The 16,389-nt window shown below is 37.2% G+C and overlaps 2 protein-coding genes across 2 annotated transcripts in view; both read right to left on the reverse strand.

Moving 5' to 3' along the window:
• Positions 1–3,981, reverse strand: part of LOC140238370 (leucine-rich repeat serine/threonine-protein kinase 2-like) — a 59,084-nt gene extending 55,103 nt beyond the window's left edge. The window contains exons 1-2 of the mRNA XM_072318309.1: positions 3,881–3,981; positions 2,413–2,640 (exon numbers count right to left, since the gene is read on the reverse strand). Of these exons, the coding sequence (XP_072174410.1) occupies positions 2,413–2,640; position 3,881 (229 nt within the window). The 5' untranslated portion in view covers positions 3,882–3,981. The remainder of the gene's footprint in view (positions 1–2,412; positions 2,641–3,880) is intronic.
• Positions 3,982–6,506: 2,525 nt separating this feature from the next.
• Positions 6,507–16,124, reverse strand: LOC140238379 (leucine-rich repeat serine/threonine-protein kinase 2-like). Its single transcript, XM_072318317.1, has 8 exons — positions 16,120–16,124; positions 15,358–15,512; positions 14,792–14,920; positions 10,400–10,480; positions 9,325–9,470; positions 8,142–8,259; positions 6,868–6,968; positions 6,507–6,527 (listed from the first exon to the last, which is right to left on the reverse strand). The coding sequence occupies exons 1-8, from the start codon at positions 16,122–16,124 to the stop codon at positions 6,507–6,509; spliced, it is 756 nt and encodes a 251-aa protein (XP_072174418.1).
• Between the last annotated feature and the right edge of the window lie 265 nt (positions 16,125–16,389).

The following is a 16,389-nucleotide window of genomic DNA, read 5'->3' on the forward strand; positions in this document are numbered from 1 at the left end:
TTTGCTACATAATGTACATGTACGTATACAATGTACTAGATATGCACATACAGTACCTGATACACTCTATTACACAAAATAATGAAATCATATAATAAACAAACATATTTCTTTGATGAACTAATTCTAAAATTCCCCTAATCCCACATCTCATTCAACAGCATTGGATATCTTGACACCTACAACACTGCACTCTGCAAATGAACAGATGATAGAAGCACAAGGGATATAATGCATGTAACTTGAACAACACCAATGGGGACATAATGGGCCACGCTCCGATCAAATAAGACAGGAAACCTTCAACACAAGCATAAATGCAGGGCTCGACACTAACGGTGGCCCGTTGGCCCGGGGCCACCACAATTGAAAGTCGGGCCACCAAATTTCAAAAAAGGGCAAATTTGGTGGCCCGCCTCGGGCCACCAAATTTTTTTTGAAAAGTACGTCAATTAATTCGTAACTTTTTGCGCCGGAAATTAGCAGTTATATTTGTTTAAAGGATGGATGAAAAAGACTGAATGAGTGCCTGAGAGTGAGTAGATGTATGTCCAACTTCCAATTCTTACTATGACTGGATAAAACTTAGATATTTGACTCATTAAAAAAAAACCCCAGGACTTTTAATGTTTTTTTATTGTTTTTTGTTGGGGGGCCACCAAATTTTTCTCTCAGGCCACCACAAATTTGAAATTGAGGATTTTGGTGGCCCCATCGGGCCACCAAACAAAAAAGTTAGTGTCGAGCCCTGATAAATGAATGGCATATGTGGTCGCAAAGAAACAGTGACTGCGCTGCAAATTCAGGTTATAATGTTAGCAACAAAACATCGGCGATAAGGCACTGCAAATAAAGCATTAGTGTCATATGTTCGCAAAAACTTTCTTCGCATTAGAAAAACCATGCAATGCCTAACAGATGTTAATAATACCATGTATGTGCCCCTAACAGAAACTATTTCGCACGGAAGCAAAGAACCATCCACCTAGAAGATTAAAAGCAGGGGCTGGGCTGGTTGAATTGGAGAATTTCTCCAACATTTTGCTGCCATCTCATCGTTATTAGTCCCCTGAAAGTTAATTTCCACTTGTTTCCACATCTTTCATTACCATGGGATTCCAGGGAAATTGTACAGGAAGAATGTAAGCACTTTCCTTTATTAGCCACCAAACTGACTTCATACCACAGTCACACAATCCTAGCACCGACACTAGTTTTTGCTGTTTTTTAAAATATGTATTCTTGTAGCTTTGGGAATGTTAGGTACACATCCATGACAAATTTCACTGCATGTTTTAAAGGTATGCCTAGGTATCAAAATATCATGAGACAAAAAAGAATCAATACATAAATTTTACTTGGTACCACTTATGATAGCAGGGTTACTGTATTTTGTGGTCTGTTGGTCTTGGAGAATTTATTCTTGCTTTGATTATTTGTTGAAAATGTAATTAACAATCTGTTCAATACGAGCATCCCTGACATGGATTTTTATTTTTTTTAATATCAAGGAAGGAGTGAACCACACAAACTACGTATTTCAACATGTATGTGTAAAACTGAGATCAAATAGCAGTGTTTTTGATAGTCAGATTATTGTTAACTGTGCAACTGCAACCAATGTTAATATAAATTCTCATAAACATTACAAGTTAATATATTGATCTCACTCATTTGCATAAATTATTTGGGACTGATCACAACCTTCTCTGTGTCTGGCAGCAATGGACAAAAGAAAACCATGTGGTAGCAATGTTGCATCAAAGCATGGATGTTGGAATCCACAACACCAGGGACATACAAAAAGGATAGATGATGAGAAACAGACAGAAAGATACGTAGATACACAGAAATAGGCATAGATAGACATAAAGACAGATAGTTATATAGACATAAAGAGAGATAGACGGATACAGATAGATAGATAGATAGATAGATAGATAGAGGAACAGATAAACAGAAAAACATAAAAAGAAATTATACAGATAGACAGAGATATACATAAATTATTATACAGATAGAGAGAAATGAAGAGAGATACTGTAGACAGATAGATAGAGCTCCATAAACTGAGATAGATAGATAGATAGATAGATAAATATATATATAGATAGATAGATAGATAGATGTAGATAGATAGAGATAGACAAAGAGATAGATAGATAGATAGATAGATGTAGATAGACAGAGATAGACAAAGAGATAGATAGATAGATAGATGTAGATAGATAGAGATAGACAAAGAGATAGATAGATAGATAGATAGATGTAGATAGATAGAGATAGACAAAGAGATAGATAGATAGATAGATAGATAGATGTAGATACATAGAGATAGACAAAGAGACCGAGAGACCAAGAAGAAAAGAATGGGAGAGGGAGGAAGCAAAGGAAGTGGTTTTGGGATTCTACCTGATGGGAGCGCATCTAAGTCACTTTGGATCCTACGGAGCGGTGTCGGAGGAGGAACTGGAAGAGGTAGGGTCCCGGAAGACAGCGTCCACTTCAGCATCTTGGTCAGGTCCTCATCGTCCAGGCGAGACTGGATGAGTCGCCGCTGGCGACGGGTCTCCTCTTTCTGGCGGATGCGGTAGGCCAGGCTGATGCTATGCCCGCTGTCGGTCTCTGTCATGGCGCTCACTTTGAATTTAAATGGGAGCCAACATCACTCACATTCAATTCATGTCATCTTTATCTAAAGGGATGGTATTAGTTTTGGTTGAGATAGAGTTTCAGGTTTTTTTACTCTTCTGTAATATAACCATAAACCACATATGAAATATGAAAGAGCAAACAATTCAAAGAGAAATTCAAAGTTTATTTAATGAAAATTGGATTTGAAATGGCTGAGATATCCAAAAACAAACTGGTCCATAATAAAAGGTGGGTCCCACCTTTTATAGCCATTTCAAAACTGATTTTCATCCAGTAAACTTTGATTTCCTTTTAGAACTGTATGCTCCTTCATATTTCATAAGTAGTTTCTCATTATCTCACCAGAAATAATAAAATCCGAAGCCCTATCTCAACAAAAGCTACACCATCTCTTTAAAAGAATCAAGTATCACTCTCAAAATTTAAATGGTTGACTGACTTAAGACTAAAGAGACCATATTCCCCTGCTATGTCTCAATGTGGCCATTATCACAAGAAATCTGCCAGTATATAAGACCTCTTTTGAATGCCCCTAAATCTCTCTCAGAATTTTGTGAATTGTGATACAAATTGGATGCTGAATAAAATGACTGCATAGATCAGCATTAGAAGTTACATCTGGCCTATTTCTGTTTGAAACTTTTCAAAGAAAAAAAAATATAGGACAATAATTATCAACACTAAATGCTTTGAATATTGCTTTTTTCATGATATCACTTAAGTCAAGAGTATTTTAAAAAAAAATCCAATGAATTCATCATAACTTGCCTTTTAACCAACTCTCAGTGGTTTGGACAATCTAAAAATATATAAAAAGTAACGTGTGGTATACATTTCAAAACTCAGCAATCAACATTAACACGATTGTCATGGAATGGCAACATTACAGCATGCCAGGGAGCAACACAGAGACAAAAAGAAAGAGAGCAGGAAATGAGAGCATTAGAAATATACAGACAGACAGACAGACACAAAGACAAACTGACAAACAAGCAGTCAGACATACATATATATGCAGACAGACAGAAAGACAGACTGACAAATAGGCAGATTAAAAGAGAAACAGACAAACAGACGGACGGACAAATATACATGTAGACAGACACAGAGAGACAAACATACAAGCAGACAGACAGATCGCTAAAAAGGTCGACAGACAGACAACAAACAGACAGAGAGACAGACAGAGAGACAGACCACAAAGAGAACTACAATGTAAACTCACTGGATGTGTTATCCTTCCCTGGTGGCTCTTCTCGTAGAAAGACTGGATAAAGCCAGTATGGGTTCAGCCTAGCCAGACCAAGACTACTCCAAGTCAACGATCCAGCTGTATGGTTGGGCAAATCAAATGTCACCCATAAGATTCTATGACAAGGTTACTTGCAATTACACAAGTAACAACATATTCATAAATGTTGCAGACACATTACACAAATGTTAAACTGACAATTTTGTTTTGCATTTTTGTATTTCAAAACTTTCATGACAATATTTATCTTAAATTATCAAACTATAAAGGAATAAGCTAGCATGATGGGAGCTATCAGTACAAAGTTGCATCACTGCACACCAGCATCTTTGATATGGTAATTGATTGCTGTTTGAACTCCTTCAACATATTAATACCACATTGTAGTCTTGCAACTACTTTATCAAACATATTTAACCACAGCTGAATCTCCATTAGCGCACAGGCACATACCATAAGTATTCACGTGCAACTGATTACAGTTGCATAAACTCCTGACCAATATGCCTCCGGTTTGAAAATTATCGAGATACATGTACCTATTCCTGCCAGACAAACCCTTTTCCTTTTGAAAACACCCGTAACATGTCTTTTGGAGATCATGGGTAATACCGGTAAAACAGTGATTGCCATGTTAATGTCAAGATGTTACCTTCCTTGTCGTAGCCCATCTTGTAGAGGAGGAGACCCGTGATGTGGTGGTTTTCAAGCTTCAGGCTGAGACTGAGAGGCGTGTGAAGGTCATTTGTGCCCTGATTGGATAGAATGCATTGTGAAGATACAGTATTAATGGGCCAATTCACTATTGAATTCAAATTTATGCATATTACTCCAGTGAGAACATGGAAACAAGCCACTTCATTCACCTGTTTATTATTTTCAGATGACTTTTAATACCTGGAATACAGTTTTCACGCATTAATTGTTGCTATGCCAGGTAAGCCTCAGACAAGACTCAGGCAAGCTTATTGGCTGTCAGGAATAGCCTTTCCTCTGAAGGCCTGCATTAAGTTTGAATACATGTGTACATTTGAAACTGGTCTATGAATTATCTTCATGAATATTCTGGTCTATTATGAGCTATTAATGTAAAAAAAAAAGAACATTACCAATTTGATTAAAACTTTTTCTTGCCTTCCTCCTCCATTTGTTTCAAGAAAGACTTTACTGAATGCAACATCAACAACAAGTTTGAAACAATTATAAAAACAATCACATGTCAAACTTTATTAAGGCATCTTCATTTATGTAGAGAATGTACAGTGTATTATTACACTATTGTTTTGGACTGTGAATCAGACCAGATGTTCAAAGATTCAAATTCTTCACCTAGTACCATTAGTGTCATATAATGGAAGAGAAAACATCACAGTATCACACCTACAAAAGTGCATCAGCACATTAACATATTCATCACAATCCACATTACATTATTCTATCCACTTGTATTTGTTGAGTGAGAAGGACAATTCTAAGGGTGACGTTACACTGTCCCAAAATTGACCAAAGATGGCAATATGAATATAAACCTTTGCAAAGGCCTTCAGTAATTGTTTGGCTTGACAAAGATTTTGCCAGTGCACACGAAGTTGCTACCGGAGACTGAGGAACTCCACCAATGTTCATACGATGGTTTAAAGGGGATGGCTAGTAACTGATCAGTGGGAATCAGTGGGAATGCTGGGGGATGATTGTTCAAATCCTTGTGGGATTCATTTAAGAGTACATTATATATCTATTGTTGTGTGAAAATTGTTTGCTTCAGAACGGTCTCATATTCAAGCAATGTACACTTTAATTCCCCGTCACTTTACAGGCATGCTCAGCTGGAAACATTAAACTACACATTACTTGAATATGAGACGCCTGCATAATTTAACACACAATTTCATTTTTCACTCCATCCCTTCATCCGTTCATTTGTGCACTCAATCTGGCTGGATAAGAAATGGATGGAGAGAGCAGCGGTCAGAACCCACCTGCTTGAGGAGCAGCTTGACCATGTCCACGTTGCCATTCTGGCAGGCATGGCACATCGGTGTCTGGTTGCCTTCCTCGGCGTTTACATCGGCTCCCAGCTCCACCAAAACTTCCACGCCCTGTCATCAACACACAGAAGGCAGAACAACAATTGTGCTTACTGTGTGTACCTGCATATATTCTTCTACTCTACCAAGACTCAAAATGCAATTTTATTTCAAATGAAATTCAAGCCCTGCTTAATGTGGCTGCCATCTGCATTTCTAGCTGTCATATACAGTGATATCTATGTTATTCCACAATGCAAGCACAATTAAAGTTTATTTGTATAAATGGGTTTTGAGTTAATCACTGATTGTCATCTATGTACTTATTACATTTGTCTCTTCCTGTTCGTTAATTTCATGTAAATATTTTGTTGTAACATATCAACAGAAAGTACAGAAATAAAGTTCTTCCTAGCTTAAGGAGGCAGCCCAACCAACAAATTTCTAGGAAAATCGTTAAGTCTGTTAGATCCATGGCCATGGGAAAGCTGTTGTCATGGTGCTTCATTTATGGCAGCTGGAATTTTTTTTTTCTCAGTCTGTTTATAAAAAGACATGTGAAGCACCCTTTCTCAACAGGCATTACTTGGCCTCTAAACAGGAATATTGATGACAGTTGTGAAGTCATACAAACACCATCATTTACGCCTTGGAGCAAACTGATTTTGGCTATGTCATACATTTCATGAATTTATACTATAAACTGCTCTTTACGTCATTGCAGACTGATGCTATGAGACCTACAGTAGCTGTAATTCATTGCTCTAGAACAGTGCTGCTTCTAACTTCAAAACTTGTAGGCCTTTTTTTTTTAATGAGAGAAAACAGGAATACATACGTTTTTGTTTTTCACAAAAACCAGTAAAAATACGCTACTTGTTCATGTACAGTGTACTAAAAAATGTCATAAATCTGTAAATCTGTTAGTGTTACCTTCATGAGATTCTTCCGGCATGCCCATCCCAACATCTGGGTGGTAAATTCCCACTTGCAGCATAGGATGTAGAGACACTCACACACTAAGTTCACCAAAGCTGGGAGGGTGGAAAGGGTTTTAAAAAAAATCACAAACATGATTGTAGGAATCTAATATGACATCAAAGAACAGATGAGCATGATGTATAAAAAGCAAAGAAATCTCAGATTCAGAAGTTTGTCATCAAATAGAGCCACTAAGCTAAGGCAGCTGCCAGAACTACACATGATGCAAAAGCTTCTTTTTTCTTTGGAGTTTTGAAAAGAAATGAGGCAGATAAATGGCAAATACTGATATGTCACTCAGGTGGGTGACAGCCAATGATGACAGTTCCATTTGTAACACAGGGGTGTTGATGCTCAGAATAAAAGAGGGATTCCTCTCCATACATCCGCATGTACCTAATCAAGCAAATTCAGCTTGATACATGAGTTGCACAGAAGTTTATTGCCCCTAAATGTAAAACTTTTGGCCATGGGCATGGATAACACTCTAGTAAAATTTTTCATGAAGCTTATATAAGAGCAGAAAAAACCCAAAGCAAGAGGCATTGCCATTTGCTCAGCATCTAGAATAACACATTCATTATGTCCCTCAAAAATTACCACAGGACTGTCCGCAACGATAACTTTAAAAATAGTGAATCAATCCCAATACAATTTTAGGGTATGAAACTATAACTTATTACCCACATCTTACAGGAAACCCCACCCGATTTGCTACAGTGGTCAAAGAGAAATGAGGATCTTTGTAGAGCATGTCCGGAATCTCCTCCAAGTTCTGTCCACTATGTTAAAACACAAAAGAGCACTGTCAGGATCCAAGTGCTGCACTTGGAAGAAACAGATCCATGACATGCTTTACAACAATCCACATTTCTCTGTGACCACTTAACCAAATTGACTGGGGTTTCCTGCAAAATGTAGGTAAGAAGTTACAGTTTCATTCCCTGAGGCAGCATTCAGATTGTTCAATCATTTTGAATGTTATCAATGAGGAAATCCGATTGTATTTGTGTGTGTGTGTGGGGGGGGGGGGACATACTGTATTTAGTGTACAAAGAGTAAAGTAAGTGATAACTATCCTACATATTGGGTCACAGAATAAGAACCTGATGTGACAACAAAGTCGGCATTTCTTAGTCAGCATCAGAAGGTTGAGTTTAACCCCAACCCAGAGGTGTTACAGGAGTAACAACATTTGTTCTTGAGCAAGCTTTGGAAAGACTTACTTTCGTCACTCTTGTATGTCTCCAGAATGTGAAAGAGCTCCTCGTGGGCGTTGAAGTTGACCAGTGTCTTGGTGACTTCCTGGGAGAGGTCCGCCAGAAACTGCATGGCAACACAACTCTGGCAAAACAAGGGATAAATTGCAAAAATGGAGTTTCTACGTCATTTATTCAGTAAAATATATTGCATAGGGTAAAATGTCCTGCATCGTAAGTGATGGAGACAACTTACAATATTTTGTCACCTGCCCAGCAGAAGGGCCCTAGCATGAACTTCTGACCCCCAAATCACATTCTGGCCTATGACATGCATAATTTGACAGAGTTTTGAAAACTTTTTCATGTGATGTACAATTGAAAACATCATTATTTCTTTTCAATTTTTTGAGCATGCAAGCCTTACAGCCCTTTTGCTGGGCAGGCATTGATTTACTGAATTCACAAATGTTGAATTGTGTTGAATGTATATACATGTACAGCTGATGATATCATACATGTTGTATCTTCCTACAACAATCAGACCCCACATTCACGCTCCTGAACACAAGGACAGATGCCTTAAAGAGGTAATACAAGTACATGTACTTTCCCTCCCTTCTGACCAACATAAATAAATCTCCACATACATGTAAATTCACATGAGATGATATTGGATACAAATGATGGACATAAACCACCAATCACATACATGTATCTATGATAAAGCAGGCAATAAAGTCACTCCTTACAGAATACATGATTTTCACATTTCTCATCACACAACATTACTCTAGATGACAAAGTGACGACTAATGACTTAGAACAGACACTTGGTCTCATTCACATTCAGGTAATTCGTTTGTATCTTCACTCTAACTACCAATCTGTAATCTTCAAACATGAACTTTACTAACAAAAACAATGTTGTCCATGCAATAAAGTCTACAACTAAAGACTGTAGATACTGCACTTTGCGCTCGATGAATTCAGTCTTACATGTATGCATGATTATCAACAGCTCCTAAACCAGGCAGATGTCAAATCAATGCTTGTTATTGCAAAGTCAGCTCATCTTCAAAGGGTGGTGGTGTTGTTGTTGTTGTTGTTGTTGTTGTTGTTGTTGTTGTTGTTGTTGTTGTTGTTGTGTGTTGTTGTTGTTGTTGTTGTTGTTTATTTGACCATATGTATATAGATTGTCAAGTCTCACCTCTGCAAGGACGTTTGGGGCCTTCCTAAACTTCTTCATCGAGCTCACGATGGCCCGCGCGATCTTCTCCGCCAGCCGGTTGTCGCAGATGGACTTCTTCTTGTTCACCACCGTCTGGAGCAAGATGGTGCCTTTCTCTTGGATTGCTTTTTTTTTGGGGGGGGGGGGAGGTGGGGAGGGGGAGACGAGATGTCATCATACATGTACCTCATGATATTGTCCATGTTACAGTAGCTTTTCACTCAATTATCAGTGGAGATCTTTCTTACAAGGACATGGTGATGTTAACAATAACAGTAGGGGGAAAATGGGCAATCAACATTTTCCTTTAATTTGTACTACTCTTTCTTCTCCTTTTCTGTTATTTTTTGGGGTGCCAAATTGTCTTGAACTGTTCAAACAGTCCTGAAGACACATGCCCATTTCTGTTGTCACTTTTCACTAAATTTAAGGTTTTCTACAGAATAAGCTGTGATAGCAAGATCTCAGACTGTAGTCAGTACAGTGTACAATTTTTCCTTTATAGTCAAAACTGATTTTAAATGTATTTTAATGCATGTTCCTCTTCTTCTCTTTGTTACCACTCTTGTCGTAAAGACTAGTTCATCTTATCTTTAGCATCTCAGTTGTTTGACTAATCTTCTTACGCACACTAATATTGTTAAAGAGGTTTGCAAAGCAAGCTGTGATAAAAGCTCTCAAAATACATGTAGATACACTCCAAGAGTGGTCAAAATCTACATAAAAGCATCATTATGCATTAGCTTTTTCTTCCCTCTTTATTGTTCATGTCTGTATAGATCTGATCTACTTTTGCCCAAATTGTCTGAATTCTGTTTTCTATCCCTGGCTGGCTACCATCTAAAACATCGCTTCAAATTATGACGCTTTCACATTTTTCCTGATGTTGGACAAACTTCTAAGTTGAATATCGTCACCAGGACAACCAGCAGGACACTAGACATGCCAACTTTGTCAAAGCGTTAGTGCTCCTCTTTTTAACAGCTTATGTCATATTGGAACACCCTGTTACAAACACTACAAGACGTGAAATATATTCATATGTTAGCCTCACCTTCAATGTGACTGTATTTCTCCATTGTCTCCACAGTAAAAGACAGGATTCCAGCATCACACAAGATGTCAATCATGCCATCTGTGTAGGAACAAAACATTCCCTCCAATCAGTACACCATATATGGGCCTGTGTAATATATCCCTATTTGCTAATCTCTCTTATGGCTAATGCATAATATGCAATTAAAGGCAACTTTCCTTTCCTGGAAATACAAGGCGATCTTTACACATATGCATTGATACAAAGTTCTTTTTCATCTGGGTTTCGTTACACATCACATGCTTACTGATACATTTAGCTTTTGATTCTTAAATTTTCAACTCAATGAAAATTGTCACACATTTCTGAATTCTGCAATTTCTGGTCTATTTGTTTGTTTTTTCGTTTTGTTTTGGTGGTTCTTTTTTTAATGGAAAAAGGTATCATTACCTTTCTGCCCCTTATCCTATGTGTACGGCATGCACGTTTACAAGGTACATTGTACAGGTTATTGCAGGATCTTAAACACAATGAAAAGACGAGACAAAACATTTACAAACTTGAGGCACCTCAAAATACTTCAAGACTGCTGGGGCATTTTTCATAATAAAACAGTATTATTTTAAGAGACCTCTTTTTTCATACACAAAATTGCTGTGAATACAGTTTGCAAGTACTACAATGTACATTTGTGTCAAATTCAAACTGTGAAAGCATAGGGAGTTTCTTTTTCAAGTTGCCTTCATTAAAAATTCACTGCTTAATTTAAAATTAATCATTTTGTTTTAGCAATGGTCAACTCATAGTTTACAGACATTGCAGAATAGTACACATTGGTCGCACAAATGATGGTGACACGAATTTTCAAAATGCATTCCCAAGAAACAAGTGCTAACAGAAATTAATAAAATGAAGAGCATTTGAAAATATTGACATGGCTGCTAACTAAAGTAATACCTTTAAAGTACGTGTATATAAATAGGAATTAACATTCATTGAAATAAAAAGGAGTATGGATGATGAAGAAGGGGGGGGGGGAAGAGAAGCTTTGGTGATGAATTACATGTATAGTCTCCTTCATCTCATGTAATTACATGTATAGTCTCCTTCATCTCAAATTTCTTGGTTAATGTTTGAAGGATAGGCCTCTTTGACCTAATGATTACTCTTGTGGAGAAAAACTGAATATTCAAAGCAGACTTGTAGAAATTTCAAAAGACCTGGACATCAAATAAGAAGGTTGAACAATACCAAAGTGTTGCATGTTTTTCACGAAAATGGTATTTCAGCTACAGTCAGATACGCAAATGAAGATATTCTTCTTCTTCTTTTGTGACTGTAATTTTGGTTTTGCATTGTCCTAATGTTATGTTTTCTAGTCTTTTTGTATGAATAGCACCAGTGCACTTAGAAACACCAGTATAAAGCGCCATATAAATGCAATTATTACTATTATTATTGTTGTTGTTGTTGTTGTTATTATTATTATTATCATTACTATGCAAATATGATGTACACTATGAATGTTTCAAGAAAATAACCTTAAATTAATGAATCCTCTAACATTCTAGCATTTATTCTTTTTTTTTTAATGTCCATCAATTTACAAAAATTAACACCTCCTAGTGTGCCATACTACCTTTTATGCCAAAGGATAGGTTTGAGAAATCAGCAGGAAAAAAAAAAAAAATATGACTTTCAAATATGAGTTTTATTTTGCCTTGATTGATCAAATGTGCCAGTTAAAGTGAAAGTAACGTCTGCGAGATTACATTTTTCATGTAATTCTACTATTTCATCTAACAAACTCCACATGCCTGTATCTATGCTGAGGCTATTTGCATGCATAGTTTCTTGCAAGTTTTAGCAAATCCTATTTTTTCCCCCAGCCCATCACCATCAAATATGTATTGCAATTGCAAAGCAATTTCACATATCTATTCACAAATTAAATCAACAAAAAATCACCCTTTGTCTTTCAAAGTGAACTTTTTGAATTATTTGGTGATGATTGTTCCCCCTAAGTTAACATGAAAGGAAGGCACATTTAACTTTGCCAATATTTGACAGGATAATGACACTTTTCATACTTTTTCACTAAGCCAGCATTACTCTTTTTTAACCCGTTGAGGACGAGTCCCGAGTATACTCGGGCAAGCGTCCATGGGAAATGCGTGTTGTAGCAAAATCAAACCGTCCTCAACGGGTTAGAGACTGCAAAAGAAATTCTTATTTTCTTTTCACCACAATATTTCACATCTTTCCTTTGTCTTCTGCCTTACTTTGGTCATTGGTGCAATGGTACAGAATCTTTCACTGAATGCATTTTTTTTCTCATTGTATGAAATTCATTATTGGTTTTATACAACACCTCAGACATCATAACACTAGATGTGGTCTACACCCATTCCTGAATACAATACAGAAATTGCAATAATTCTTAACGAAAGATGAATGGTTGTACTATGGTACAGTCGTACCAGAAAGCGATAGGTTGAAATTGTTGACAATAGATATTCAAGTGTTTGAGCACTTGCTTGTATTAAGTACAATGTAACTAATTGAGTGCACGCTACAGAAGTTGTAATATGTCAGAGGAGTGTTACAGTGCCAAACTACAATGTATGAGTTGATTATTAAAGAGCCTACAATGGGAGAAAATGCAAAGGGATAACATCAGAGTGCAACAGCCTAAACTACTCAACGAAAATTGCACGCTCAGCAGCTGAGCATGCAATGGTAATTTTTTAATGTCACATGATGAGTAGTTAACCAATCAGAGACCAAGAATCATTGTAGGTGCTGTATGATGTGTTTTCATTTGGTGCATAATCCCTGTACTGAATTTTATTCTGTAAGAATTGAAACACACAAATTTAACTATGACATATGAATGTTAAGAAGCACCACTTAATCCCGGCCTTTTCAAGAGAGATTAGACGGAAATGGTTAAATTCATAAAATTTGCACAAAAACAGAAAGAGATATACAAAACTTCTGCCAATTTGAGTGAGAAATACGAACTTAAAACATTGTAAACTGCATTGTCAATTTGAAAATATGCTTCAGACTGAGCAAAAACGAGGCTTAAAAAAAATTCCTCACACTGAAACAATGACATATGAATAACAAAGGGTTCAAATGAATGACATTTTTTTTTTTCAACTCTATGTCAGGAAACATTAACAACGTATAAGAAAATAACAATGTTGCACTACAGAGTCCTACATAGTTAATGTGGCAGTGCACTTACTTTCCTTGCTATATTTCATGCTCTTTTTATTTGGATGTGGATCATGCCCCATTCTGGTACTTTCCAAATGCAGATGATTTCATTTAACAAAATATACACAGCAGCAAATGTAAGTTTGCATTTTTTCCTTTTTTGTTTCCAATGCAATCACATGCAATACAAGGTACAGTGTATATCCATAGAGTTTTTAACCTGTTGGGCCCATCACTAGACCCGAGTATACATCTGTAATGAAGAAAGAATACAAATGTCCATAAAGTCCTCAAAGGATGACATATTTGTCATATTTGTCACAGAATTAGTTATGTGTTTTCTGTGCAGTGCTGCAGACAACATGGGTAACTAATGTGAAAGATTCAGGACTGCTGAAAAAGAATGTGCATGGGCACTAGACCTGGTATCCACACTCTATTTCCAGTTTACGTATAATTATTTTGCATAGAAATACAGGTGTACATCTCTTGAAATAGCTCCTACATGTACATACTTGCATTTGACATCAAAGAGATAATCATCCTGTATACACACATGGGTAAAAACACAGTTGAAAATGAAATTCTATCTCTTAAGGACTACATGTATCTATTTCCACTGGATATCTGACCATCTTTGGTGTCTACAAAGGTGAGATAAGTGCATTTTAACCTCAAATGTTTTTTACTGAGTGAACAAAACCATGATAGCTACAAAACAGGGGTTTACACTCAGATACACATACTTTGCCATGATGCAATCTAATACAAGCAATATATATATATATTTTTTTGTCCTGATAGGAAAAACTAAAGCTTATATTTTGAACATGGAAGTGAGAGATAGATAGAAAGATAAATAGATAGATAGACAAATAGATAGATAGATAAATAGACAGATAGACATATAGACAGATAGATAAATAGATAGATTGATAGATAGATAGATACATGTGTAGATCCTACATTGTATACAGATAGAGAAAAAAAGAAAGATTTTGGACATATTAATAAGAAAGATAATATTGATATTAGAGATAAAGAAGAGAAGTGAGGGAAAGGAGGTACTTGAGAGAAGAGAGATAAATACATTGAAGGATATTGAGAGAAAGATAAATACAGTATGTAAATGAAATAAAAAAAAGAGAGAGGGAGGGTGAAAAAAGAGAGGGTGGGGGGGCTTACCAGTTGCAGACAAGACTACGATGGTTTCAAGGAAGAGCTCCTGGAGGATGGGATCGTCCGGATGTTCCTCCATCCCAAGAAGGATGACTTCATGGATGCCTTCCACCATGCACTGATTCTTGACTATGGCTGCCATGGCAACAGAGTCAGACATTCATACAGTTAAAATCATTATCATTTGAGTGAAAGTACTTCACTCTCTAAGCATTCTCATCATTGAATGAAAAAATTGGATATTTCCTGCACACAAACAACAATATATGTATCAAGTTTATGCATTTTTAAACTTTTACTACAAGTCAGCTCTTACCTACTACACGTGTAACTTGTTTTAAACCCTAAACTCAAAATGTCTGTTAATATTTAGTAAGGATGGAATTTCATCTTGAGCATTTGCATTCTGCTGACTAAGACTGAAACAACAACAACAACAACAGGTCTACATATGTACATGTACAGTAGTACCCCTGAAGCATTTCCATTGGTTTTCAGAATACACATTGTATGGATCATTTGAGCAAAGAGAAAAAAATTAATGTGGCTGAAAGATAGAAAAAGGAACTCACAGAGCTCAGCCAGACAGGTGACAGTCTTGACAACATCCAAGAGCACCTCGCCGTCGCTAAGGAAGTTCCTCATGGCAACGAAGAGGAGACTGTGGATGTCCGCCTCCACCACCAACGTCTTGTTGTTCAGCGCGACGTCTTCGGGCCGGTCCTCGCTGCAACAGCAACAACACAAGGATAGATATGTACTTTGTGAGAAGGATGACGAATTCATTTCCACTTTAATTTTCCTGGTGTGCAGATGTGAGTCATGATGATGTTTGATCTGGTTTCAGCTGGGTAGAGCTTGGGCAAACATCCATGGACATGTTATTTACAAGAGCATTTTCACTGGACCACCCTAACCACTCACAAATGTACATACATAGCCCTCAACTGGCCATGTACATATGTACTGTACCACTCCACCTGCTGATTGTGACTGTTGTCAGTCAACATACAGTGTAATGAAATTACCAGTGTAGTTTGATCTAATCAAAGGGAGCTTTACTGATGCACAGATAAACTTGATCCTGTAAAAATTTTTGTGTACACGAAACTTCCGTGAATTTTATAAGGAGCCAAGATTCGCAAAAGTAAAGTGCAGGCAAAAGTGTTTGTCTACACAATGCATCGAACACCAATGGCGATTCACGAAAGTTTCCTGTCACGAAAAAGGCCATCGGCTCCAATTCGAGAAAGTTTCATACCGTAAATGTTTCCGTGTTTTACAGTAATCAGGGGCGATCAATGAGTGCATGAAATGTTTGAGGTGAGAGATACGGCATAATCACAGGATTCCCTGAGAACTCACATTGCCATACACAGCCCCTTGATGGCCCGACTGGCGGCTGCCTGACAATATCCATCCTTGGTGTACGATACCAGCCCCGCCCGGATGTCATGCACTCCGCCCTTCTCCACAATGGTGCGTTGGAGGGTTTCTGTGGATTTGTGGGGGGAATGATGGTGGTAAGTTTGAGGGTACGAGGCGACAGGAGAAGAAGCAGGAATTAAAGAGGAAAGTGGAAAGATAAATATCTATGTGATTAT

Source organism: Diadema setosum, chromosome 2 (assembly GCF_964275005.1).
Source record: "Diadema setosum chromosome 2, eeDiaSeto1, whole genome shotgun sequence".
NCBI lineage: Eukaryota > Metazoa > Echinodermata > Echinoidea > Diadematoida > Diadematidae > Diadema > Diadema setosum.